General features: G+C 38.6%; 1 protein-coding gene across 1 annotated transcript in view; it reads right to left on the bottom strand.

Moving 5' to 3' along the window:
* The window catches only part of UNC13B (unc-13 homolog B), a gene marked incomplete in the record, with an annotated part of 1,551,453 nt that extends 1,535,631 nt beyond the window's left edge, over positions 1-15,822 (bottom strand). Inside the window, 1 exon segment of the mRNA XM_053701016.1 lies at positions 15,475-15,822. Within this exon segment, the coding sequence (XP_053556991.1) occupies positions 15,475-15,496 (22 nt within the window).
* Positions 15,823-27,669: the final 11,847 nt, after the last annotated feature.

The following is a 27,669-nucleotide window of genomic DNA, read 5'->3' as shown; positions in this document are numbered from 1 at the left end:
GCTTGAGGCGAATGCCCACGATCGGTTGCAGGCTCGCTCATTTGAGTCTGCAACGGATATTTATAAAGCAGTGATTTAAACCGCTGCTTCATAAACCCTCTGTGCGAAAACTGGAGTAGACAGATAAAAATCACCCCGGATTCATTCCACCAGGGTGATTGACAAGCCCTACTCTCACACAATTGGTTGCGTGAGGAGGGGGGGGGGGTTTATTTCACAAATGTTCCCTTGTGTAAATATGGGGAACACATTAGCCCCACAATTTGAGATACGATGCGAACAGGTTCACAAAATGTGAAATCCTGTCACTAAGAGTGCAGGCGTCTTCAAAATGGGAACACACAATCATGACTTTCATAGAAACCTATTATAATTAATTTCCATCCGCACCACTGCTAAACCATCACATTCAGGGCAATGCACTACTGGGAGCTATGAGAACACATTTGGTGAGCCAATAACAAGAGGCATATATATGTAGCCACAATCAGCTAGTTCCCAGTAGTGCATTGATGCTTCCTATAGAAATAAAAAAAATAAATTAAACCACAATGCAGTAGTTTCCAGCATCTATGGCTGATGGTGTTTTTGTCTCATATTACTATGGGCCATAGCAGATAGGTTATTCACTTGTGCTGTCAAGGCTCTCAGTTTAACCATTTATTCTTTTATTTTCAGTTTATAAAAAAAATAAAACAATATCTCATTAAATATTAACATGTAAATTCTCTCTCAAACAGGGAAATGTTTAAATGATTCAGATAGAAATTGTAAACAACTTTCTAATGTACTACTATAATAAAATGTTCTTGGTGAAAGCAGAGACGTAAGCTCAGGAGTGTGCACGTGTCTGCAGCATTATATGGCAGCAGTTTTGGAACAATGTTAGGCATTAGCATGAGCACTAGATGGCAGCAGTTTTGGAACAATGTTAGACATTAGCATGAGCACTAGATGGCAGCAGATTTATAACAATGTTAGGCATTAGCAAGAGCACTAGATGGCAGCAGTTTTGGAACAATGTTAGACATTAGCATGAGCACTAGATGGCAGCAGTTTTGGAACAATGTTAGGCATTAGCAAGAGCACTAGATGGCAGCAGATTTATAACAATGTTAGGCATTAGCAAGAGCACTAGATGGCAGCAGTTTTATAACAATGTTAGGCATTAGCAAGAGCACTAGATGGCAGCAGTTTTATAACAATGTTAGGCATTAGCAAGAGCACTAGATGGCAGCAGTTTTATAACAATGTTAGGCATTAGCAAGAGCACTAGATGGCAGCAGTTTTATAACAATGTTAGGCATTAGCAAGAGCACTAGATGGCAGCAGTTTTATAACAATGTTAGGCATTAGCAAGAGCACTAGATGGCAGCAGTTTTATAACAATGTTAGGCATTAGCAAGAACACTAGATGGCAGCAGTTTTATAACAATGTTAGGCATTAGCAAGAGCACTAGATGGCAGCAGTTTTATAACAATGTTAGGCATTAGCAAGAGCACTAGATGGCAGCAGTTTTATAACAAATTGTTATAAAACTGCTGCCATCTAGTGCTCTTGCTAATGCCTAACATTGTTATTAACAATGTTAGGCATTAGCAAGAGCACTAGATGGCAGCAGTTTTATAACAATGTTAGGCATTAGCAAGAACACTAGATGGCAGCAGTTTTATAACAATGTTAGGCATTAGCAAGAGCACTAGATGGCAGCAGTTGTATAACAATGTTAGGCATTAGCAAGAGCACTAGATGGCAGCAGTTTTATAACAATGTTAGGCATTAGCAAGAACACTAGATGGTAGCAGTTTTATAACAATGTTAGGCATTAGCAAGAGCACTAGATAGCAGCAGTTTTATAACAATGTTAAGCATTAGCAAGAGCACTAGATGGCAGCAGTTTTATAACAATGTTAGGCATTAACATGAGCACTAGATGGCAGCAGTTTTATAACAATGTTAGGCATTAACATGAGCACTAGATGGCAGCAGTTTTATAACAATGTTAGGCATTAACATGAGCACTAGATGGCAGCAGTTTTATAACAATGTTAGGCATTAACATGAGCACTAGATGGCAGCAGGTTTGAGAAGAGGTAAATTTGAAACTTTTAAAATTGTATTTTCTATATGAATCATGAAAAACATTTTAGGTTTCAGGTCCCTATCAAAACTTTGCTGCCATAGTACAGTATTTTAAGCAATTTTCCAATATAAATAAAAGTAGCACTGCATGCATAACACTATGTACTATGTCTTATACAGGAATATCAACCAAAATGGCACCCAACATACAATCTCCAGAGACATTTGTGAAACACTAGACATCATCTGGTGAAAATATCACAGAACTTTAAAGGAAAAAGAAGAGGGAAGACAAACAACCTAAGATCCATGAAAGTTAGGTGCAACCTTAAAGGGACATGATACCCAAATGTTGAAGCACATTAAAGTGATGCAGCATAGCTGTAAAAAAAAAAAAATAATAATAAATAAAACATATATCACCTGAACATCTCTATGTAAAAAAGGAAGATATTTTACCTCAAATTTAAGTATTCACACCCCACTGTAAAGAGACTTTAAGCAGCCAGTCAGGATACTTGTCCCAGGACTTGCAAGGGAGTGTGCATCTGTCATGTGCAGGCACAGTCATGTTATTTTCCTATTCAGTTTAAAGGGACATGAAACCAAAAAAATGTCTTTAATTCATTCAGATAAAGCTTGCAATTTTAAACAACTTTCCAATTTACTTCTATTATTTAATTTGCTTCCTTCTCTTGCTATCCTTTTCTAAAAGGTTTATCTAGGTAAGCTCATGAGCAGCAAAGAATCAAGGTTCTAGCTGCTGATTGGTGGCTGCATATATGTACTGGTTGTCATTGGCTCACCCATGTGTTCAGTTAGAAGCCAGTAGTGCATTGCTGCTCCTTCAACAAGAGAATGATTTGATAATAGAAGTAAATTGGAAAGTTGTTAAAAATTGAATGTTCTACCTAAATCATGAAATAATTTTTTTGGGTTTCATGTCCCTTTAAGTAAATTCTATGAAATCTCATGAGATTACAGCAAAGCATTACCTCTGCATTACACAGCACTTACTCTGGTGAGCTGAAGAAATTGTGGTAAAATCTCTTTCCTTTTTTACATAGAGATGCTCAGGTTATATTTTCTTGTCAGCTTTTTAGTTATGCTGCATTACTTTACAGTGATTTAGCATATGAGTATCAGGTCCCATTAATAAGGGATTTACAGGCCTACGTGGATTCCAGTAATAAACGACACGTGAACTTTCAAAGCACTTGAATGTGGACATAAAACTCAAAAATGAAATGCACATTCACAATACACATTTATTACAAAGTTGTTCCTGTTTTAGGGATATTTTACCTTGCACATAACATATGTACATATGCTTTGTAAGAAGATGCACCAGACATATGGTGCGTTGTTAATTAGCATAATCACTAAAAACACGTCACCCCTAGCTCTCTGAGCAGAAGTGGTGTTGAATGAGGGTGCAAATATATGCACGTATGATCCATGCACAATAAAGCCATTGTTGAAACAATCATAACTTTTACTAAATCACAAACCCCTGTGTCATACTCTCATATCGTAATTTATATAGGGTTAAAAGGACCAATAAGACCAATAATTATAGAAGAATTGCATAATCAAAAGTGCAATGTAAAAACAAAATGCAATAGCACTTTTTTTCTAAGAAATTAAAAAATGTACTTCAATTTATCAGCCCCCTTTATCATGTGACAGCCATCCACCAGTCACAGGCTGGTGCTTCATACAATCGCTTGATTTCAATGGATGGGATTGTGTCGGGGGGGAGTGCCTGTGATCCCATTCATGAAGAGGCTATGGCTTCAGTACAGCCAAAGGGCTAGGATGTTCCATTCCGTCCTAACGGCGCTAAAGCCCAACGCAGTAAGGACGGCATGGAATGTCCTAACGGCGGGAAGGGGTTAAAACAAAATCATGAAAGTTTAATGTCTTTTGTGTCCCTTTTAAGCATCGGTGCTCAGAATAATCTTATAATTTACAAGCAAGTGCAGAAAATAATACTATGGGGTATATTTTTCACAAAGCAAATACCCAAATTGGTTGTAGACTTGCTTATTTGAGACTGCAAATTATTAAAGCAGCAGTTTAAACCACTGCTACCTAAACCCTCTCCACCACCTTAGAGCTGGTGGATGAAAAATCACACCAGACTAATTCATCCAGGGTGATTGACAGGCACTGCTCTCATTCATCTGGTTGTGCAAGAGCAGAGGGGCAGCAATGCACAATGTCGTGCAACTTTAAATATGGGAAACAAATGTGCATAAAAATTTGTGATCAAATGCAGATAGGTTTCTTGTTATTGAAAAAAAATCTACCTCTATATTAGCACTTCTTATTTATGTTAATGTTCAGCTAAAGTGTGTGCTCATGTTTAAAACTTCTTTACAATTCTTAAAACCAATTACATAAACATTAACAGCAGATAGTTTGGTATTATCGCCCCCTGATCACTTTTGGCATGGGGTTCAACAGGATTATTCTGCTGATGAAATAAATATCAAATGGATAAAAAAAAAAAAAAAAAAAAAGTGTGTGAACAAAGAATCGTGTATTTCCTTTTAAATGACAGTCATGAGGCAAAAAGGTCTATTACAGAAAATGACATATTTTAATCCCTATGATACGGAGATAAAGAGTTTATATTATATTAACTCACAGCAACTAAACTTTATATTATATTAACTCACAGCAACTAAACTTTATATTATATTAAGTTTAGTTGCTGAGTAAAATCAGTCTCCTTATTTCACTAAAGTATGCATACATTAAACATTTGTTTTAATTACCCCCTATCATGAAAGCTTCATAACAAATTAGAACTGATTTGATTAAACGCATAATGCCAACGACCCTTTAAACTAAAAACATAATTTATGCTTACCAGATCAATTCCTTTCCTTCCTGGCAGGGAGAGTCCATGACTTCATTCCTTACTGTTGGGAAATGCAACACCTGGCCACCAGGAAGAGGCAAACACCCCAGCCAAAGGCTTAAATAACCCTCCCACTTCCCCTATTCCTCAGTCATTCTGCAGAGGGAACAAGGAAAAGTAGGAGAAACATCAGGGTATAAAGGTGCTAGAAGAAATAATATAAAAAAGGGAGCTGCCCAACAAAAATAAATTACTGGCGGGGTCGTGGACTCTCCTTGCCAGCAAGGAAAGGAGTATATCTGGTAAGCATAAATGTCTTACTTCCATAAGGCAGGGAGAGTCCATGACTTCATTCCTTACTGTTGGAAAACTATACCCAAGCTACAGAAGACACTGAAGGATAATGGGAGGGAACAAAAAAAAAAAAAAGAGGCGGACCCTATTCTGAGAGCACCACAGCCTGCAAAACTTTTCTCCTGAAAGCTGCTTCAGCCGAAGCAAACACATCAAACTTGTAACATTTAGAAAAAGTGTAAGGAGGACCAGGTAGCCGCCTTACAAATCTGATCCATAGAGGCTTCGTTCTTAAAAGCTGAGGAGGAAGCCACTGCTCTAGTGGAATGAGCCGTTATCCTCTCAGGAGACTGTCGCCTCACCAACCAGATAAGAAGGATCACATTGCAAAGCAGAAATCTCAGAAACTCTGCACACAGAGGCAATAGCCAACAAAAAAAATGAAGAACCTTCCATAGTGACGAAAGGCAAAGAATGACTGGGGGACAGGGGAAGTGGGAGGGATATTTAAGCCTTTAGCCGGGTGTCTTTGCCTCCTCCAGGTGGCCAGGTGTTGTATTTCCCAACAGTAAGGAATGAAGTCGTGGACTCTCCCTGCCTTATGGAAGGAAAGTGATGTTTTCATACAAATACAGTGACTATAGGTAATAAAGGTACACATACATATGTGTGTATGTTTTATCTATTATTTCAAAGCCCAGATAGGTCTAATTACATGCCTTGCCCTACCCAAACAAAAGGACTGTGCTAAAATGACGTGTTTGCATATGTAGCTTTGGTTTGATTTAATTACAAATTACATATAATCAGCAAACACTAGACTGAAAAACTACTGCATACACAATACATCTTTTAAAAGCATTTAAGCTGTCACTTTCCTAGCACAATTTGCAGCATTTTGCAGTCCAATAGAATATTCCTTGAGTATGTTTTATCTTATTTTCTCTGCCATGACCAGTTAAAGGTGGGTATAAATGAGCTATGGCACTAGTCAAGTAATCACTGTGTAGACTGTTATAGGGTTGGAGTTGTAGGTTGTGATAGTAGTGTACAGCTCCTCCGCTAAATAATTGCTTAAACCCGAGTAGGTTACAAAAGTGACAAGATACTTAAAGGGACAGTAAAGTCAAAACTAAACTTTCATGATTCAGATAGGGCATGCAATTTTAAACAACTTTCCAATTTACTTTTATCATTAAAAATTTGCTTTGTTCCCTTGGTGTTATTTTTGAAAAACTAAACCTAGCTAGGCTCAAACTGATTTCTAAACCGTTGAAAACCGCCTCCTAGCTCAGAGCATTTTGAAAGTTTTACACAGTTAGACTGTGCTAGTTCACATGTGTCATATAGATAACATTGTGCTCACTCCTGTGAAGTTATTTAGGAGTCTTCACTGATTGACTACACTGCATGCCTGTCAAAGGCACTTAGATAAGGAGGCTGTCTGCAAAGGCTTAGATACAAGGTAATCACAGAGGTAAAAAGCATATTAATATAACCGTGTTGGTTATGCAAAAACGGGGAATGGGTAATAAAGGGATTATCTATCTTTTAAATAAGAAATGTTTTGGTGTAGACTGTCCCTTTAAATAGGTTCTGTGTATAAACCTTAACAGAAGGTTCCAGAATGTGTAACAATCCCTAGTTTTTTTGTGTTGTTGTTTAAATAGCAGTTCCTGCACTGAATAAAACCCAACGTTTCCAGAGTCAGTTGTCCCTATCAGCCAATGAGAGTCCCAGAACACAGACATTAACTTCTAGTAAGTTTCACATTAAATTAAACGAGTTTTTAACCAGAGTAAAGGGACAGGAAACCCAACATTGTATTAAATGATTCAAATAGAGCATACATTTTGTAACAACTTTCCAATTTACTTCTATTATCAGATTTGCTTCAGTCTCTTGCTTTCCTTTGTCAAAAGTGCAGCAATGCACTGCTGGGAGCTAGCTGAACACAACAACTGAGTCAATGACAAGAGGCATATATGTGCAGCCACTAATGAGCAGCTTGGGCCTACCTAAGAGCAAGAAAACAGAACAAATTTGATTATAAAAGTAAATTGATTTTAAGTTGTTTAAATTGCATGCTCAAATCGGAATAATAAAAGTTTAAAGGGACAGTCTACTGCAGAATTGTTATCGTTTAAAAAGAAAGATAATCCCTTTATTACCCATTCCCCAGTTTTCCGTAACCAACACTGTTGTGTTAATATATTTTTTACCTCTGTGATTACCTTGTATCTAAACTCTGCAGATGCAGGAGTGAAACAAAGTAAAAGGATCAAAAAAGGTATTTTATTAACCTTTAGGTATTTTATGACATTTCTTTAGCTATTCTAACCCAATAAGGACTAATAGGATATGTGCTGGGGTTCTAACTTGTGCACATCCCCCTCCAACACACATTAGAAGCATCTGGATACAGTAATGTGCTGTACATAGTCAGTTGAAATACTAGATACAAAGCAACTAGTGTTGCCACAAAGCCGATATTTTACTGAAAAGGTTGGTAGTTAAAGGGACGCTGAACCCAATTTTTTTCTTTCGTGATTCAAATAGAGCATGCAATTTTAAGCAACTTTCTAATTTACTTTTATTATCAATTTTTCTTCGTTCTCTTGCTATTTTTATTTGAAAAAGAAGGCATCTAAGTTTTTTGGTTCAGTACTCTGGACAGCACATTTTATTGGTGGATGAATTTAACCACCAATCAGCAAGGACAACCCAGGTTGTTCACCAAATTGGGCCGACATCTAAATGTACTTTCTTGCATTTCAAATAAAGATACCAAGAGAATGAAGAAAAGTAAATTAGAAAGTTGCTTAAACTTGCTACTCTATCTGAATCATGAAAGAAATAATTTGGGTTCAGTGTCCCTTTAAGTGTCAATATAGATAAGGAATAAATATAGAAATAAAGGTCCTGTCATGCTGAAACATGTTGGAATCCTTTACACTCTAGCAGTTTTAGTTCCTGAGTTATGCTGTGTAATCACTTATGCAAATGTATGCAAATGAGCACAGACTATTTATTTTGCAAAGGCGGTGGCAAACCCTAGTGTCACATCTATGGCTAATGTTTAACTACAGGACTGCTTTCTCTATATGGACACAAGACAACTGCAGCTAAAGCAGCACCTATCATTGGATAATAAACCGCATAAAGTGTAAGACAAAATACAAGTGCTCATATCACGTGCATCCAGCTGAAGATTCATAGCAAGACTTGAGCTGACCAAATGCAATGAGTATTGTGCTGCTATAACGTATTGACTGCAGTATTACACTGAATTCTACGCATGTTCCTTACAATTGTGTCTATCACATTTTAAACAAAGTACCTAGCAACATGCAAAAAAAAGTGCCATTTAATCCAAATATTACAGGAAGAGCCTCTTTCTTTTAATGCACAATGTGATTATTCCCTTACATTAGACACTCCATACCCTACAGCACTGTATGTACATTATTATAAATGCATAGCACTATAGTATACATAAACATATGCAAGACATTCTATAAATGGTCAGGGCTCCAGCTGATAAAGGTTGTCAGGAAGCTCTTTACTATATTACATCATGGGCTAAGGGGCCCAAATGATAATCCTATATGAAGCCAGTTTAGTGATGATTATGACTTATGATTTAGTTAACGATTATCATGTCAAATATCATTAAAGGGATAGCAAGGTCAAAATTGAAATGTGCAGGAGTGCATTTCAATGTTAAATAGAATTTCTAATATAACTTCTACTAGCAAAAGTGTTTCTTGTAAAAGTTATCGCTGTTTTCTTTGCTCTTGCAGCAGCATACGCACATATGCTGTGAGTGCCTCGTGCATCAGAGATCACGCTCAGAGAGCTATCAGTGGTGTGTATAGTGCCTGTGAAGACTTAATTTGTGTTATACATTGACTGTCTGAGAAGATATGGTGTTTATATGCTGGTGCACAGGCACTCACGGCATACGTGTGTATGCTGCTGAAAACCAGTAATAACTTTATTACAAGAACTTTTGATAATTGAAGTATACTGCAAAATTGTTTCTAGTTAAAGGGGCACTCCAGCCAGAATTGGAATCCTCATGGATGCATTTCAGTTTTGAATAGAAGCATTATTGTAATATACTTGTATTGGCAAAAATGCTTCTAATAAAAGCTATAGCTGTTTCAAAAGTGTATTTAAGTATGCTCTGTGCACCAGCATTTTAAACACAGCACGTGCTCAGAGAGCCTAAGGTGCTTGTACAGTCTGGTAGTGACTCAATTTTTTAATTACTGACATGATAAAAGTCCCACTGGAGCTCTGAGCAGCTGCAGTATTTAAAATGCTGGTGCACTGAGAATATCTAGCTATGCTTCACATGCACGTGCAGAGAAAAATATTAACACAAACAGTTTTACTAGAAGCATTTTAGCCAATATGTGTATATTGCAAATATGTTTCTTTTCAAAGATGTAATTCATCTATGTGCATTTCAATTTTAATCGGAATGTTCCTTTAACATTGAGATGCATCCATGCACATTTTAGTTGTGACCTTGCTATCCCTTTAATTATCTGCAGAAGACCAAGAGCTACACAAGGGAGGATTTCGTTTATATGCCCAAAAGGGAGACGTTAAAATAGGAATGTTACAATCTGAAAAGCATTTCCTAAAATATTTTACTCTTTGAGTAAAATAGAATAAATGCTATGAAACAGTTTTGGAAAACTAAATAATAATAAAAATTAAAAAAAGATATAGAGAATGGTGTCACAGGATATGCAGCAGATGGATGTGGGATTAAACTACATTTGTGTAGGGTTCCTAACTGCACAAAAGTGTTATAAGTCATTAACCCCTTCAGATGACATTCACTTGTGATAGAAACCTAACACTGTGCATAACCGTGGGTGAATATTCTCTAGTTTAATAGTATTAAAATCCTGCTTAAACCCATCCTTGGCTGCTACAGGGGCTCGTGAGCATAGTACAGCTCTCTAGCAGATGTAGGGCAAACTTGACATTGATAATTCAAAGAGATAAATGGCACATGCAGTAAAGGGTCACTACATTATGGGACAATAAATTAACACTGACAATCCGCAGGGAATACGGTCACAAAAGAAGCAGATTCATTCAATGGATAGGGAAACCAGCCTAAAATAAAGCCGCAAGTAGCCACCTGCTGGTGTAAGATATGTTCTCTAAAGTTTAACACAAATCATATTGTATCAGATCATATAGATAGCTTGCTCTTTGATAATTCCACAAAAAACACAATATAAGCTTTTTCTACATAAACATAACCCACATCTCAATGCTTAACATATGGGAGAATGCCTAAAAGAATCATTATAAATACACATAAGCTCACATTAGTAATTAAAATGTGCAAATCAAGCTCATAGCAATTTATTGGTCATTGGGTACTTTAACTAACGCACAATAAAATGTATTTTTTCGCCATTTACTACATGACTCACACACACTACTGGCTCTGGGTAACGGTTTACCCAAATAACAAAAATGCAATTACGGTCAGGTACTATACTGATTCACATATTAAAACAACTATAAAGTGTCAGGTGTCATTGACTATACTTGCTGAGAATTCTTATCATGCTAGTAATATGTACGTTTGTTAATATTTTTTCTCATGCTATACTGACAATAACAGGTAAATAATAACAATATAATTAATATCATCAATGTGGTGATGAGCACTGAGCAGAGCTGTTTCCATCACTATTCTTTAGGTCAAGTCATAAACAGCAGTTGTCCTCTCACAGTAACACTTATTGGCATGGCTGCGAGCCTTAAAGGGACACTATACCCAAACATTTTCTTTCATGATTAAGTTAGAGAATATAATTTTAAACAACATTGCACTTTACTTCTATTTCCTAATTTGCTTCATTCTTTAGATATGCTTCTATGAAGAAATAGCAATGCACACGGTGAATCAATCACAGGAGGCATCTATGTGCAGCTACCAATCAGCAGCTACTAAGCATATCTAGATATGCTTTTCAGCAAAGAATATCTAGAGAATGAAGCAAATTAGATAATAGAAGTAAATTAGAAAGTTGTTTATAATTATATGCTCTTTCTAAATCATGAAAGAAAAAAAAATGGGTTTCATGTCCCTTTAAGGATCACCTTTTGGCAGGGCTGGTAGTGTGACATAAGCACAAACTTTAAGCAAGTGTGGGAGTCTGAGTTAGCTGACTCCAACCGCTCAGCAGAGCTGGTAGCGAGTACCAATTCTTGGCAGATTTGGCTAGTTGAGTATCACCTTTCACAGAGGTAAAACAAACCAAGTATCCAGCACCTGAAAGTAATGTGATGTGCAAGCTTCAGGGATATTGCACCATATACCACAATATAGGAAGACACAAGAAGAAGCAGCACCATACAAACGTTTCAACAGGTTTATTCGTGCAATATGCACATTGTGTAGCCAGACCAACAAGCAGCAACGTTTCGGACTTAGTCCTTAATCATGCATAGTTACACCTGAGGATCATACAGCTTAAATACACCTATAAACCACACCCACTACAACTAATACATAAAACACACTGAATGTAGTAGCCCTCTAGTGGTCACATTGCAGAATTACTTAACAGATCATAAAAAGTCAGGTTAAACACATATTGCTCCTAATAAATCAGAACACAAAAAAAATTTTCAAAAACTTTCAATACATTAAAGTATTATTCTATTAGTTAATAGAGGCACATTATAGGCACAGAGCCCAATCCAGCTCCCTGTTCATACCCTTTGGGTACATGGTATCCAACCTATTGATCCAATAGGCTTCCCTAATTTTTAACCTCTTAGTTCTATTACCGCCACGCCTGAGATGGCCCACCTGTTCTAATACCTGAAACCTTATTTGGGAAAGGTTGTGGCCAGCAGATAAAAAATGATTGGCCACTGGGGCATCCAATTTTTTAGTTCTTATATTACTCTTGTGTTGGGTTATTCTTTCACGGACAGTGCGGGTGGTCTCGCCCACATAACCCAAACCACACGGGCATTTAATATAATACACAGCAAAATCTGTGTTACAAGTAAAATGTCCCCTGATTTCAAATTTTTTACCCGTACCTGAGTGGCTGAAGTGGGAACCCTTAATCATGTTATTACAGTTTAAACATCCTAAGCAAGGGAAGCAACCTAAATTCCTGTTCCCAATATATCTCTGCACAGGCATCTTGGATGGACCAAGTTCTTAAAATGTGCCAATGTTTAACTCCTAAGACTAAGGAGAATTGTTTCTGAAACAGGGCCTGTAATACAGAGACTTGAGGAAATGGGTGACCGGTTTAAGGATAGGGGTTATCCATCAGCCTTGATTGAATATGTTAAGCAAATCCCTAGACAGGATCTTTTGCAGCAGAAAAAAACAAAAAAACAAGTAAGATCTAATAGATTGATTTTTGTTAGTCAGTACTCCCAATTGAGCAACATAATAAACAAAATTATTTCTAAACATTGGCACATTTTAAGAACTTATAATCCTAATGTACATGAGTTCAAAGAACCTCCTATGCCTGCCTTTAAGAGGGGGAAAATTTAAAAGATCATTTGGTACATGCAGACATTGGTCCATCCAAGATGCCTGTGCAGAGATATATTGGGAACAGGAATTTAGGTTGCTTCTCTTGCTTAGGGATGTTTAAACTGTAATAACATGATTAAGGGTTCCCACTTCAGCCACTCAGGTACGGGTAAAAAATTTGAAATCAGGGGACATTTTACTTGTAACACAGATTTTGCTGTGTATTATATTAAATGCACGTGTGGTTTGGGTTATGTGGGCGAGACCACCCGCACTGTCCGTGAAAGAATAACCCAACACAAGAGTAATATAAGAACTAAAAAATTGGATGCCACAGTGGCCAATCATTTTTTATCTGCTGGCCACAAACTTTCCCAAATAAGGTTTCAGGTATTAGAACAGGTGGGCCATCTCAGGCGTGGCGGTAATAGAACTAAGAGGTTAAAAATTAGGGAAGCCTATTGGATCAATAGGTTGGATACCATGTACCCAAAGGGTATGAACAGGGAGCTGGATTGGGCTCTGTGCCTATAATGTGCCTCTATTAACTAATAGATTAATACTTTAATGTACTGAAAGTTTTTGAAAAAAAATTTTTGTGTTCTGATTTATTAGGAGCAATATGTGTTTAACCTGACTTTTTATGATCTGTTAAGTAATTCTGCAATGTGACCACTAGAGGGCTACTACATTCAGTGTGTTTTATGTATTAGTTGTAGTGGGTGTGGTTTATAGGTGTATTTAAGCTGTATGATCCTCAGGTGTAACTATGCATGATTAAGGACTAAGTCCGAAACGTTGCTGCTTGTTGGTCTGGCTACACAATGTGCATATTGCACGAATAAACCTGTTGAAACGTTTGGATGGTGCTGCTTCTTCTTGTGTCTACCTTTCACAGAGGTGGTAGACTGGGTTAGTTCGGCGCTGCCTTTTGGCAAAGGTTATTGTCTGAGCTAACTGTGTACCAGAGCTGGTAGTGTGATATACCCGAATACCACTAAGCAGGGCCGGTAGTCTAAGTTACCTAAGACCTGGTACTCTGGGCTGGTTTAGTGCTACCCTTTGGGCACGACTGGTAGTCTGGGCTAGTTGAGTGCTAGCTTTTGGGTAGAGCTGATAGACACCAACTCTGCCCAAAAGCTAACATTCCATTAGCCCAGACTATCAGCTCTACCCAAAAGCTAACACTAAACTAGCCCAAACACTAGCACTCAACTATCCTAGACTATCAGCTCTGCCCAAAAGCTAACACTTAACTAACTCAGACACCAACTCTGTCCAAAAGCTTACACTCCACTAGCCCAGACTGAGTTAGTTAAGTGTTAGCTTTTGGGCAGAGCTGATAGTCTGGAATAGTTGAGTGCTAGTGTTTGGGATAGTTTAGTGTTAGCTTTTGGGCAGAGCTGATAGTCTGGAATAGTTGAGTGCTAGTGTTTGGGATAGTTTAGTGTTAGCTTTTGGGCAGAGCTGGTAGTCTGGGCTAGTTGAGTGCTAGCTTTGGGTAGAGCTGGTGTCTGGACTAATTGAGTGTTAGCTTTTGGGCAGAGCTGATAATCTGGGCTAGTTGAGTGCTAGCTTTGGGCAGAGATGGTAGTCTGGCATAGTTGAGTGCAAGCCTTTGGGCAGAGCAGGTAGTCTGGGATAGTTGAGTGCTAGTGTTTGGGTAGAGCTGGTAGTCTTGGCTATTTGTGTGCTAGCTTTTGGGCAGAGCTGGTAGTCTTGGCTAGTCGAGTGCTAGCTTTGGGAAGAGCTGGTAGTCTGGGATAGTTGAGCGCTAGCTTTGGGAAGAACTGGTAATCTTGGATAGTTGAGTGCTAGTGTTTGGGTAGAGCTGGTAGTTTAGGCTAGTTGAGTGCTAGCTTTGGGCAGAGCAGGTAGTCTGGGATAGTTAAGTGCTAGCCTTTGGGCAGAGCAGGTAGTCTGGGCTAGATGAGTGCTAGCTTTTGGGTAGAGCTGGTAGTCTGGGCTAGATGAGTGCTAGCTTTTGGGCAGAGCTGGTAGTCTGGGACAGTTGAGTGATTGCTTTTGGGCAGAGCTGGTAGTCTGGGACAGTTGAGTGATTGCTTTTGGGCAGAGCTGGTAGATTGGGACAGTTGAGTGATTGCTTTTGGGCAGAGCTGGTAGATTGGGACAGTTGAGTGATTGCTTTTGGGCAGAGCTGGTAGTCTGGGATAGTTGAGTGCTAGCTTTTGGGCAGAGCTGGTAGATTGGGACAGTTGAGTGATTGCTTTTGGGCAGAGCTGGTAGTCTGGGACAGTTGAGTGATTGCTTTTGGGCAGAGCTGGTAGTCTTGGACAGTTGAGTGATTGCTTTTGGGCAGAGCTGGTAGTCTGGGACAGTTGAGTGATTGCTTTTGGGCAGAGCTGGTAGTCTGGGATAGTTGAGTGCTAGCTTTTGGGCAGAGCTGGTAGATTGGGACAGTTGAGTGATTGCTTTTGGGCAGAGCTGGTAGTCTGGGACAGTTGAGTGCTAGCTTTTGGGCAGAGCTAGTAGTCTGGGACAGTTGAGTGATAGCTTTTGGGCAGAGCTAGTAGTCTGGGACAGTTGAGTGATAGCTTTTGGGCAGAGCTGGTAGTCTGGGATAGTTGAACACCGACTAACGGCAGAGGTGGTACTACTATGGGTTATGGTTTGAGAAACCGAGAGACGTGCTACTTCACTTGGAGCAGTTCTACTCACCTCGGACACACAGGAGAGACATGGCCGCGGCGTGTGCTCCTCGTTCCGGGGAACATGAGGCGGCAGTCCAGGGATTAGCAGAGATTACTGGGAGAGCGTTGTTACAGATGGCTGCTGGGCATGACAGCGAGGGGCACCAGGGGAGGGAGAGAAACCAGGGGAGGGCGAGTGGTCCTGAGGGGAACTCAGGGAGCCCTACCCGCAAGCTGCTGGGGAAGTATACAGAGTTCTCGGAGTTACCGGACAATACTATCCGAGCCGCCCAGGTCACTTCCTACAGGGCAAAGCCAAGATCCGTCAGCCGTAGACAGCTGCAGGTGCAAGCAAGGAGTCACTGCCTGAGGGGATAGCTTCTCCGCCGTTGTGGATACTCCCACCCCTCCGTGCCCTACATGGTACAGCTCACCTCCTGCAGCCCCAAGGGATGGCCCGCCCCATCCCACAGAGACAGAGGGGGGTTCACAGAAGAGGGATAGAAGGTTGGTGTTGCACAGGTGACAACCGATGATTGACGTGGAGCCGAGATACAAACCAATTGGAGGGCAGGGGGCGTGCCGGGGTGACAGGTGGGCGGGGTCTGACAGGTCCTCTGGTGTGAGGTGGTTGAAGAGGTGTCAGTGCGCGGGCGGGGCACACCTGAGATATCCCTGCGCTGGGCAGCACACCTGGCAGACCACCTAACCCAACTCCGTCTGATGTGTGTGACGCCCACCGCTACCATAGCGTGGTACAATATTAAACATGACCTGTAAAAACTCTCCAGAAGCCTTGGGTAGTTCCAGGCAGAGAATAACAACTCTAAACACTGAGCTGTTTTACCAGCATAGATGCAAAGACAAGGCTGTGACAAATAATAAAGTTCACTGTTATTATTATCATCATCATCAGTTATTTGTATAGTCCCAACACTATCATATAGGCATCTAGGCTGCACTTTACTGATTTCCCCTATGGAACACCTGGGGGGAGTTGCTATAAATCCCAGTTTCACAGCCATCATATTAACATAAGGTTCCTATGGACATGATGTAGACACAAGTTGCACAAGTAGCATTCTAGCATAAAAAGTTTGCGTGCCAGCTTAAACCCGACGTGCCCTAAAAAAAATATTGCAGATGCCTTAAAAGGATACTAAATCCATTTTTTTTCTTTCATGATTCAGATAGGGCATGCAATTTTAAGCAACTTTCTAATTTACTCTTATTATCAATTTTTATTCGTTCTCTTGGTATCTTTATTTGAGAAAGCAGAAATGTAAGCTTAAAGGGATAGTAAACCCTAAAATTTTATTTTATGATTTGGATAGAACATACAATTTTAAACAACTTTCCAATTTACTTCTACTAACACATTTGCTTCATTCTCTTGTTATCCATTGCAGAATGGACAGCATTGCACTACTGGCAGAAAGCTGAACACATCTAGTTAGCCAATCACAAGAGACAAATGTGTGCAGGCACCAATTAGCAGCAGCTCCCACTAGTGTATGATATGTGAGTATTCATTTTTAACAAGGGATACTAAGAGAACAAAGCACATTTGAAAATAGAAGTACATTTAAAAGTGTCTTAAAATGACATGCTCTATCTGAATCATACAAGTTTAATTTTGACTTTCCTATCCCTTTAAGAGTCTGCCCATTTTTGGTTCAGCACATGGGTAGCGCTTGCTGATTGGTGGCTAAATGTAACCACTAATCAGCAAGTTCTACCCAGGTGCTAAACCAAAGTTAAGCCAGCTCTTAATCTTACATTTCTGCTTTTTTTTAAAATAAAGATAGCAAGAGAACAAAGAAAAGTGATAAAAGGAGTAAATTAGAAAGTTGCTTAAAATTGCTGCTCTATCTGAATCACGAAAGAAAAAAATGGGTTTAGTGTCCCTTTAACTTCTTTTCCAATAGACTTCAATGGAAAGCAGAAACTGCAAAAAAAACGAACACCCATACTTGTGTGGTAACCCAATAGGAGTTATAAAAATGTCACATTTCAATGTTATTCATATACAGAACAATGTACTTTTTTATTGTAAATACATATTTCTCTATATATCCATGTATACCTATAACTGTATATCTATTCCTATAGATATAGCGATAGATATGTATTTGAAGAAAAAAAAAGGGAGCGTGCGAGCAATGCAATGGAGGTGTGTGATTAACTCAAAACAAATACTTACGTATACTAAGGGGCCGATTTATCATCGGTCTGTCCAACTTGATCCGCTCAGTGGAGGACAGACATCGATGAATGCCAACAGCATATGCTGTCAGCATTTATCATTGCACAAACAGTTCTTGTGAACTGCTTGTGCAATGCCGCCCCCTGAAGATGTCAGGGGGTGTCAATCAGCCTGATCGCATGAGTTAAGTTAAGACCACTGCTTCATAACTGCTGTTTCCGGAGAGCCTGAAAGCTTGCACGGAAACAGGGGCCATTCGGCCCTTGATAAATCGGCCCCTAGGTCTATAGATGTGACTTATAAAGTGAGTTTTAACACACAAATTTTATTGCTCATTTGTAGCATTGGTTATAATAAAACATTGATTAAAATGTAACTTTTAATGAGGATGTTTATAAAAATATAATCGTTATCAACAATTTTGGATGATATATTTAGCATAACACCCACACACACACATATATATATACAGTATATATATATATATATATATAGAGAGAGAGAGAGAGAGAGAGAGAGAGAGAGAGAGAGAGAGAGAGAGAGAGAGAGAGAGAGAGAGATTAAAAACACATTGCTTAGGCACAGTACAGGTACTATCTGTTGCTAATGTTTGTATGAGACATCATAGGAGAACATTTATTAGCTTCCAAATTTAGATAACGCTTACAGAATTACCGTTGCTAATACAGCTATAGGAATATAATTGCTCTAAACTTTGGCTAAGATCCTACAATCCGAGAGCTAAATTACATTTATCTTATTCTGGTTCAGTAGTTAATATAAATGCTAAGTATATCATATTAAAGGTTCCTAAGCAAGGAGTTAAAAGTTAGGAGTCACCGCTCCTGTTCTCAGACCCCTGATTCAGTATAATTTGTGTCAAAACTCATAGGTATAGGTATATATTGAAATATGTATTTACAATAAAAAGGACATTATCCTGTAAGTGAAGAACATTGGAATGTGAAAAATGTACAGTAAATATACAGTAAAACACACACACACACACATATATATATATATATATATACATATTAAGATATCTGTATATATGTATCTCTATGTTAAACCCTTTTTTTCTAACACCTGAGACCTTATAACTTTTAAATGAGCTGCAAAATACCCCTCATGGCTTGTGTGCTACAATTAGCACGCCACTCATAATCTAGCCCACTAAAAACATCAAGAATACATTTATAAGTATAGTGCATTGATGCCCTTTGAAGTAAAGCAGCTGAGAAGATGAAAATCATACTTGCACAATATTCATATTTAATAAAGAGTTTAACTGTATATGCACTGTAAATATTTCACATTCCAATGTTCTTCAAATAGGGAAATATGTTCTGAGTATTTTTTTTAATATTTATTTCTATACATAATCATATATTCTTAGATATATTTTACCCAAAAAAATAATGTACATATATATATTTAAGAATAAATATAACATATTCTGCTATGTGAAGAACATTGTAATGTGAAATATTCATATTTCCTGTCAGGTTAAAGGGACAGTCTATGCCACAATTTTTATTTTTAAAAATTATATTTAATCCCTTTATTAACCATTTCCCAGCGTTGTATAACCAATACAGTTATATTAATACACTTGTTACCTCTGTGATTACCTTGTATCTAAACCTCTGCAGACTGCCCCTTATTTCAGTTCTTTTGACAGACTTGCATTTTAGCCAATCAGTGCTGACTCATAATTAAATCCACGGGGTTCAGCACAATGTTATCTATATAGCACACATGATCTAGTAGTGTCTAGCTGTGAAAAAATTTCAAAATGCACTGAGATAAGAGACGGCCTTCAAAAGCTTAGAAATTACCATATAAGCCTCGCTAGGTTCAGCTTTCAACAAATAATACTGTACCAAGAGAACAAAGCAAATTTGATGGTAAAAGTAAAATGGAAAGTTGTTTAAAATTGCATGCCGTATCCGAATCATGAAAGTTTAATTTTGACTAACCTGTCCCTTTAAACACGATTGCGTTCGCGAGCCAGAATGGGTGTTAAGTTTTTTCCTCTTTTCGTGCTCCATTGAAGTCTATGGGGGAATATGTTAATACGGTTGCCTTATTCTGAGTTCCTTTTTTTGTGCGCGTCAGGTTTGCACTCGTGCACATAGTTTTTACTTTCAACTCATAATATGAGCGCAACTCAGTCTTTTAAAGTTGACGCTAATTTGTGCTCTATTCGGATTCTAAAAAGAAAGGTGGGAAATCTGCTGGTGATATCCTATAGCGGGTGCACCGGATATTTAATAGTGTATCAACAAGGGATAATAATAATACTAACCCTGTAATATAGGTGTGTGATGTGTTTATTGCGCACACCAAAAAAACTAAACAACTAAGTGAAAGCTAAAAATAAGTGCATACGTGCATAAATATAAAATGCTAATAACATACAAATTATATGAAAATCAAAATAAATGAATAGCAATCTGTCATGGAATTGCAATGTCCCAAACAACAGACAAATACTGTTTTGGTGTCAAGTTCTGTGTGAGTCTGATCAAATCAAACAAGGGTAATACGTTAAGGCAGCTCCACTTGGAAACCTGATGTTGAAGGTCACCTGTAGCAAATGAGAAGGAAAGAAAAGGGACGCCTCATAGTGTATTTCGTATATATAATCTGAAGAAAGAGTAGAAATACACTCACAAGATTGGTGGCACCCGTCCTGGAATGGGTGCAATACGACAGGCTAACACTTAGCAGTGGTTAGCTCACTGTTGACATGCTCTTGTATGCTGATGGATAGTGTTCTCACGTCAGGACAACTCACTGCATCGGTCACAATCGTCAGTTGAGTCTGTAACTCGCTCTGTGTAACAAGCCGAATGTAGAGAAACAAGCCGTTCGATACTCCAAAAAAGATGGGCAAGGTAAAAAGCGGAAACCTCTATGTGATAAGATAAAACAAATCTTTAATGAATGCTGCAACGCGTTTCTCTACCACATTCTGGTAGTTTCTTCAGGCAGATAAAATTGGATACATAACAATGGTCTAACGGTCTTTAAATACACCTGATCATATATAGACCGGAAGGGACCCTTTTAAAATATCCAATCACATAGATTTTTATCAAATCGTAATATAAAATCTATAACAAAACATAGCCAAATGTCGCAATGTTATTGGTTTGATCTAAAAGATACTATGTTTTGAAACAGTCATAAAAGCAACAAATAATAGGATTTGCGAATTGGTTACAAATAGCGCAACTTTCCAAGTTGCCAAATATATATTTTTTTTTTTGTGTAAATGATTTTTATTAACAAAAGGTGCATTGAAATATACACGGTAAAGGCACATTTCTTACATCATCGTTAAAGTGACAATTCGTTAGAACAGCAACTTTCAATAATCAATGACCAATTTTTTTTTTTTTTTTATAAGAAAAAGTTTTGGGGATTAGATAAGGGAAGAGGTGAATCACACCAGGGAAGACCTGGGTGAGGGTATTCATGAAGAGGAGTATGATGAGGTGGGGGATGGGGAGTGGGGTAGGGTTTAGGGAGAAAGGTTTAAAAGAGAAGGATACAGAATTTTATCCCATCTGGTTTAATGCAAAATTTGAGTTTGAAGATTATAATTATGTCATGAAGGTTTCAAATACGGGGTGATATATGGTTGTTACCGCTAGGTAAAAGTTGTGGAATAAGCCTAATAATTATGATCTTGGGGGCCCTGCTCCCATATAAACTGAATGTTAGTTATCGTGTCTTGCTTGCCTAGATAACAATGATGCATCTTTTCTAATGTGAGAATATGGCTGACTTCGCATTGCCATTGAGCAACCGTAGGTATCTCTTGTGTTTTCCACATTCGAGGAATTAATCTTTTAGCACACGATAGCATTAATAAAAGTAGCTTTCTGCGATAAATACATGTGAGTTTAGGGATGTGGCTGAGGAGAATGATTTGTGGAGATAGCTTAATGTTAGTGCCCAGGATATTAGATATGTGTCTCTCTATTTGATTCCAGAAGTTATTTAGGAGGGGGCAGGACCACCAAATATGGATGATGTTACCCTCTTCTCCACATCTCCTCCAGCAACTGGAGGAGGCGGTAGGGTATATAACTTTCAAACGTTGTGGGGTTAAATACCAACGAGCTAAAATTTTGTAATTGAGTTCAGAAATGGTCAAGGACATGGAAGAGGAATGTGTATAGCGGAAGCATCGCCTCCAAGTTTCAGCGTCTAGGTCAATGAGGAGCTCGTCTGTCCATCTCTTTAAGTATGTTGGTTTTTTCTCAGGGAATGAGCCTCTGAGGATTTTGTACATCAAGGATAGATGCGCCTTACTTATTTTTGGGTTGACACATAGCTGTTCGAAAGCAGTTAAGGGTCTCAGAATCATATCTTTATGTGGACTATGTGTGATGGCGTGTCTAATCTGTAAGTAAGAGTACCAACAATGAAAGGGTGATCCTAGCTCTTCATTAAGTGTGATTCTGTCTTTCACATCTGAAGGGGTGGTTATTAAGTAGATAGGTAAAGCCGTAAGGATTTTGTTAGCAGGGGTATGTGTAAAGCGGCTATGTTTGAGAAATAAGTGGTATTGAAGTAGAGGGGTTAAGGGGGATATAATTGTGGATACACCTTTTGTATGTGTGAGTATATCGTCCCATATAGCCAAAGTGGTTTTAATGTAATCATTGAGTTGTATGATATGTGGTCTGGAGTCTTTGGGTATCCAAGGCAAGTCTCTCATATGGTCAACTCGTGATAAATAGCTTTCTATTTGTATCCAGATCTTTGAGGGGTTGGCATGATTCCATGCCACAACTCTGGCCAGATGTGCAGCTTTGTAATAGTTAAGTAAATTAGGTACACCCAACCCTCCATCTTCCTTGCTCAAATATATAGTGTGTTGGGCTATTCTAGGTCGTTTGTATGACCAAATAAAGGAATTAATCAATTTTTGCTGTTTACGGAGAAAGGGTTTCGGTATGGCCATGGGCAGGGTTTGAAAAAGATACAAATATTTAGGTAGTATCATCATTTTCACTGTGTTTATCCGTCCAAGCCAAGATAGATGTCCTTGTCTATGCCAGTTTTCTAGTAAGGTTTTAATGTTGTTCTGAAGGTTTATGAAATTGTCAGGAAATAGATTATTTATATCTTTGGGAATCGTTAAGCCTAGGTATTTGAGTTTGTCGACTAATAGAAATTTTGTGTGTTGTGTTATACTGAGGATATCTTGAGGCGTCAGATTAAGTAGCATTATGCCCGACTTCTCCATATTAATGGTGAAGTTGGAAATTTGTTTGTAGTCGTCTAGTATTCGTATGAGGGCCGGTAAAGAAGTAGTTGGGGACGTCAATGTAAAGATCACGTCATCCGCAAACAAGAGGCATTTTTGGGTTATGTCTCCGAACTTGGGGCCCTGAATTTGATGGCAATTTCTGATTTGTAGTGCTAATACTTCGACTGTGAGGGCAAATAATAGGGGTGAAAGTGGGCAGCCCTGACGGGTTCCGTTGGAAATGGGGAAAGATTGAGAGATAGTGCTATTTACTTTAACTTTTGCACTCGGATTGCGGTAGAGTGCCTGTATTCTATTGACGAACAACTCGGAGAAGCCGAATTTTGACAGTGTGGACCACATAAATTGCCAGTCCACCCTGTCAAATGCTTTCTCAGCATCTGTGGATAGTAGGGTAAGTGGTGAACGATCATTATGTGCGCATTGCAGTGAGTGGAGCAGTCTGGTTGTATTGTCCCTGGCTTCCCTTCCTTTAATGAAGCCCACCTGGTCAGGGTGGATAATATCAGGTAATATCAGATTCAAGCGATTGGCTAAAATTTTAGCGTATATTTTCATGTCTATATTTATAAGTGAGATAGGTCTATAATTGCTAACCGAATCTGTCGGTTTGCCTGGCTTAGGAATAACTGTGATCATAGCTTCTAAAAGGGAGCCAGGGAAAATGACACCCTGATCAATATCAGTATAGAGCGATAAAAGATGTGGGTTAAGCTGTTGTTGTAAAAGTTGGTAAAATTTCGTCGTGAAACCGTCAGGGCCTGGGGCTTTTCCGCTCGGTAATGATTTTATGACCGTACTAATGTCCTGAAGGGTGATAGGGGAATCTAGAAATTGCCTGTTTTCTTCTGTGATAGTAGGTGTATCGATAGTAGCTAGGTACGAATTTAAAAGTTCTTTCTTATTTTGGGATGGGTTATCTGCAATATTGTATAGCTTCCTATAATAAGAAACAAATGAGTTAACAATGCCTTCATTAGCATGAATGGTTTCACCGGTAGGTCGTCGAATTGTTCTAATGAAATTGGAGAGTCTCTGTTTTTTAAGAGATCTAGCAAGTAGACGTCCAGCTTTGTTGCTTTCTACAAAAAATTTAGATTTTGTGGTCAGTGCTCTCATATGGGCTTTTTGAACTAGAAATCTATTAAGGGCCTCTCTTGCTGCCGTCATATTATCGAGTTTAGAAGAAGAAGATGGGTCTAGTTTAAGTGCGGCTTCACAGGTCGTCAGATCATTAGTTAAGGAGGTGAATTGAGCAGTATGTAATTTGCGCTGAGTTGCGTTATGTTTTATTATGACCCCCCTTATGTAACATTTGTAGGCTTCCCAGTTATTTGCGGATGACGTGTCTTCTGGTCTATTAAGGGCAAAGAATTCATCTGAGAATTTTTTAAGGTCGTCAACTATAGCTTGGTCAGTTAGAAGTTGGTCATTGAGTTTCCAGTTGTATGTAGTGTTAGGTTTACTAGCCCACTTAAAGCAAGTAGAAACCATACTGTGGTCGGACCAAGAGGTATGGGTTATTTTTGAGCTAACTAGGCCTGAGAGGAGAGTTTGATCACATAAAATGTAATCAAGCCTGGAGTATGTGTGCTGTGGGTGTGAAAAGAAGTGTAATCCTGCATATCAGTGTGTACTATTCTCCAAGTATCGAACAAATTAATAGCTCGTAGGGCCATGCAGTTGGATTTGAGGGTATTATTACGTAAGTATGATTTCCCACTTGATGTGTCTAGAGCTGGATTCATAGGGAAATTAAAATCTCCACCAACTATAATCGGGCCTTTGGCTGTATCTAGTATTAAGTTGGTTAGATGTTTAAAGAAGTGGGGGGTGGGTCTATTTGGGGCATAAATATTTACCAGGGTAATAGGAGCGCCATAACACAATCCAATCAGAATTAAGATTCTACCCTCATTGTCTGAATGTTTTTGTATTAACTCGAAGGGAAGGTTGCGTCTAAATGAAATACTAACTCCATTTTTTCTATGTGTACCCGAGCTGCAGAAATGTTGGTCGAAATATCTCTTGGATAGGATTGGCTCGTGATTTTTCTTAAAATGTGTCTCTTGGGTCATTATGATGTCAATTTTACGTGTATGAAAATCGTGGAACGCAATAGAGCGTTTTTCTGCTGATAAGAAACCTTTAACATTTTGTGTGGCTATGCGTAGAGACTCTGCTCTATGGCTTGGACGAAGAGTTGTCATAGTAACTGGTGTATGTGGTTTTGGAACAAATCTAAAAAGAGAAACCAGATGGGATGTTGGGGGAAGGGGTTAGTTGAGGGAACCTGTTGAGGTGGGACGAGAGGGTTGGTATTGGTGGAGTGAGTAATCAGGAGGGAACAAATATAGCAGGAAGGGATGAAAAGGGGGTAATGGTAATAAAAACAATGTGACAGCAAATAACAGTGATCAGAATAACAATAATTCTGTTAGCAATAAAATAGAATATTATTCCTGAGAGATCATAGATATGAATGTAAAGTGGAGTTGTGATTTAAAATTTCGTTTTGGGAGCTATTGTTACAGGCCGGGTGTCAGTGCAATCAAAGGTAACATAAATATTATTTAGCGAGATGTAGTACTTCTTCAGCTATGAGGAATATCTGGGTTGTGGAGATTGTCTGATTCGAGATCTGCTATTAGTTTTTAGGGTGTTATACCTAATGTTGATAAGGTGGCACTAGGAGTGTCGTATGGTAATGACTAAGCGGCTGTATAATATGTGATTATGTTTTGTAATATAGTTTGGAGATTCGGGTCTTATTGGGCAATCATTAAAGGCTATAACTACAAAGTGGATAGTGTGATAAAAATCTTAACTACATCAGGTTGTGCCGCCTCTTTTGTCTATAGGTCTGTATTTATAGCTATAGGGAATTTGTATATGGTATGTGCAATCTGTATGTTGTGCAATATTGTCAAAGCAAAATCAACTATAAACAACAGCAGTGAGTGAAACTCAATATAGAATCTAACAAAACATTAAATAAAAGGAATATAACGTCCTCATAACATGTCTGGGATATAGACTCCATCATATATAGCCCAGTGCCTTTTTCCATCCCCCTTGAGCATATATAAAAGGTGGATAGATGTCCTGGGTTCAGGCACAGGTATTTCTTGTATACTTGGGAGAATGTGGGGAACATTTCAACAGTGAGAAAATAACATATACATAAAACCTGTGAAAAGAACATATGGTTATCTACAGGTCTATAACTGAAGAACATCACAAAAAGGATATTGAGAGGTTCATCTTCAACATTCAGGATCAGCTATAAAGGACAAGCAAGGGAAATAAGCAAGTATTGTTAGAACAATATGATAAGGTTACTCATCTGACAGAGTCCGTGTCCATGATATCAGTAATGTCCATGTTAGTGGAGGAGATTTGCCTTCTTTTATTCTGACTGGGGATGGAATCTGGACCAGGTCTTCTTTGAGACAAAGAATTGGGAAGTCTGTTCTGTAGCTTGTGAGGGGAGTGAGGAATGTTCTCATCCGGTGTGGAGATATTCAGGATGTTGCAGAATCTACCGATATCAGAAGGCGAAGAGCACTCTGTTTTTTTCCCATTTTTCATGACGATAACAGATGTAGGAAAGCCCCATCTATAAGGGATGTGAAGTGAACGAAGATGTGATGTCAAGGGCTGGAAATCTCGTCTCTTTTGTAGTGTCCTGAGGGATAAATCTTGGTAAATTTGTACTTTATGGTCCTGAAAGTGGATAACTTGTCTTTTCCTGGCAGCATTATATATCTCCTCTTTTTGTCTATAGTTCTGAAAATGTACTATAATGTCTCTTGGAGGAGAGTCTTCAGGGGGTTTTGGTCGGAGTGCCCTGTGAGCTCTATCCAGAGGGATTTCTGAATGCTCCAGAAGGTTATCTCCTAATATGACAGTAAATAGAGCCTGAAGGTATTCTCGGATATCGTTGGTTGAGACTGATTCTGGTATCCCCCTAAAACGGAGATTCCCTCTCCTGGTACGATTTTCCAAATCGTCAATTTTGTCTTCTAATTCTGTGATGTGTTGGATTTGTCGTATCTGGTTAGTTGAGAGATTTGCCAATTTTTGTGCTACCACATACTCATGCTCTTCTAGGGTGTCAACCCTGTGGTTAAGATCGTTAATTTCTTTTTTCAAGTCAGCACATTCGTTTTTGATACATGTTTTGACCTGTTCGATTAGGGCAGCTATGGCTTTGTAGGTTATTGGTGTGTCGTCATCTTGAGTCAGATTTGTGGTTGTAGTGTCATTAGTTATAGATGATCCATTATCTTGACCTTCTTCAATGGGAGCCATCTGGGGTTCCAATGATTTAGCTGTGGGTACTTGGTCTGTTTGTTTAAAAAAAGCGTGTACTGCGCCCTGATTAGTTTGTGATGATTTTTGTGGTTTATCTTGGCGGGTGTTCTTTCTTTGTGACATGGTATTGGAGGTTGGTGGTAGACTTTTACAATCTTCCTTAAAAAAAGAAAAAGAAAGAAAAAGAAAAATCCCAATGCACAGTATCTCCCAGGGAATGTACCCATACAGGGTGTTAGCGATAAAAAGGGAGCTGGTTATGACCTGTCACAATTGCGCTTGGTGGGAAACGGAGCAGGGGTATGTGCTGCAACTTGCTGTAAGAGATGTAATAATCCTGGTATTTGGTGACAGCAGTGATTTTTTATGTAGCCCCTGTGAGAGGATGTGTATACTCAGCTTTTAAAGCG

This window comes from Bombina bombina, chromosome 2 (genome assembly GCF_027579735.1).
Source record: "Bombina bombina isolate aBomBom1 chromosome 2, aBomBom1.pri, whole genome shotgun sequence".
Lineage (NCBI taxonomy): Eukaryota > Metazoa > Chordata > Amphibia > Anura > Bombinatoridae > Bombina > Bombina bombina.
This window is presented reverse-complemented; position numbering and strand designations above follow the sequence as displayed.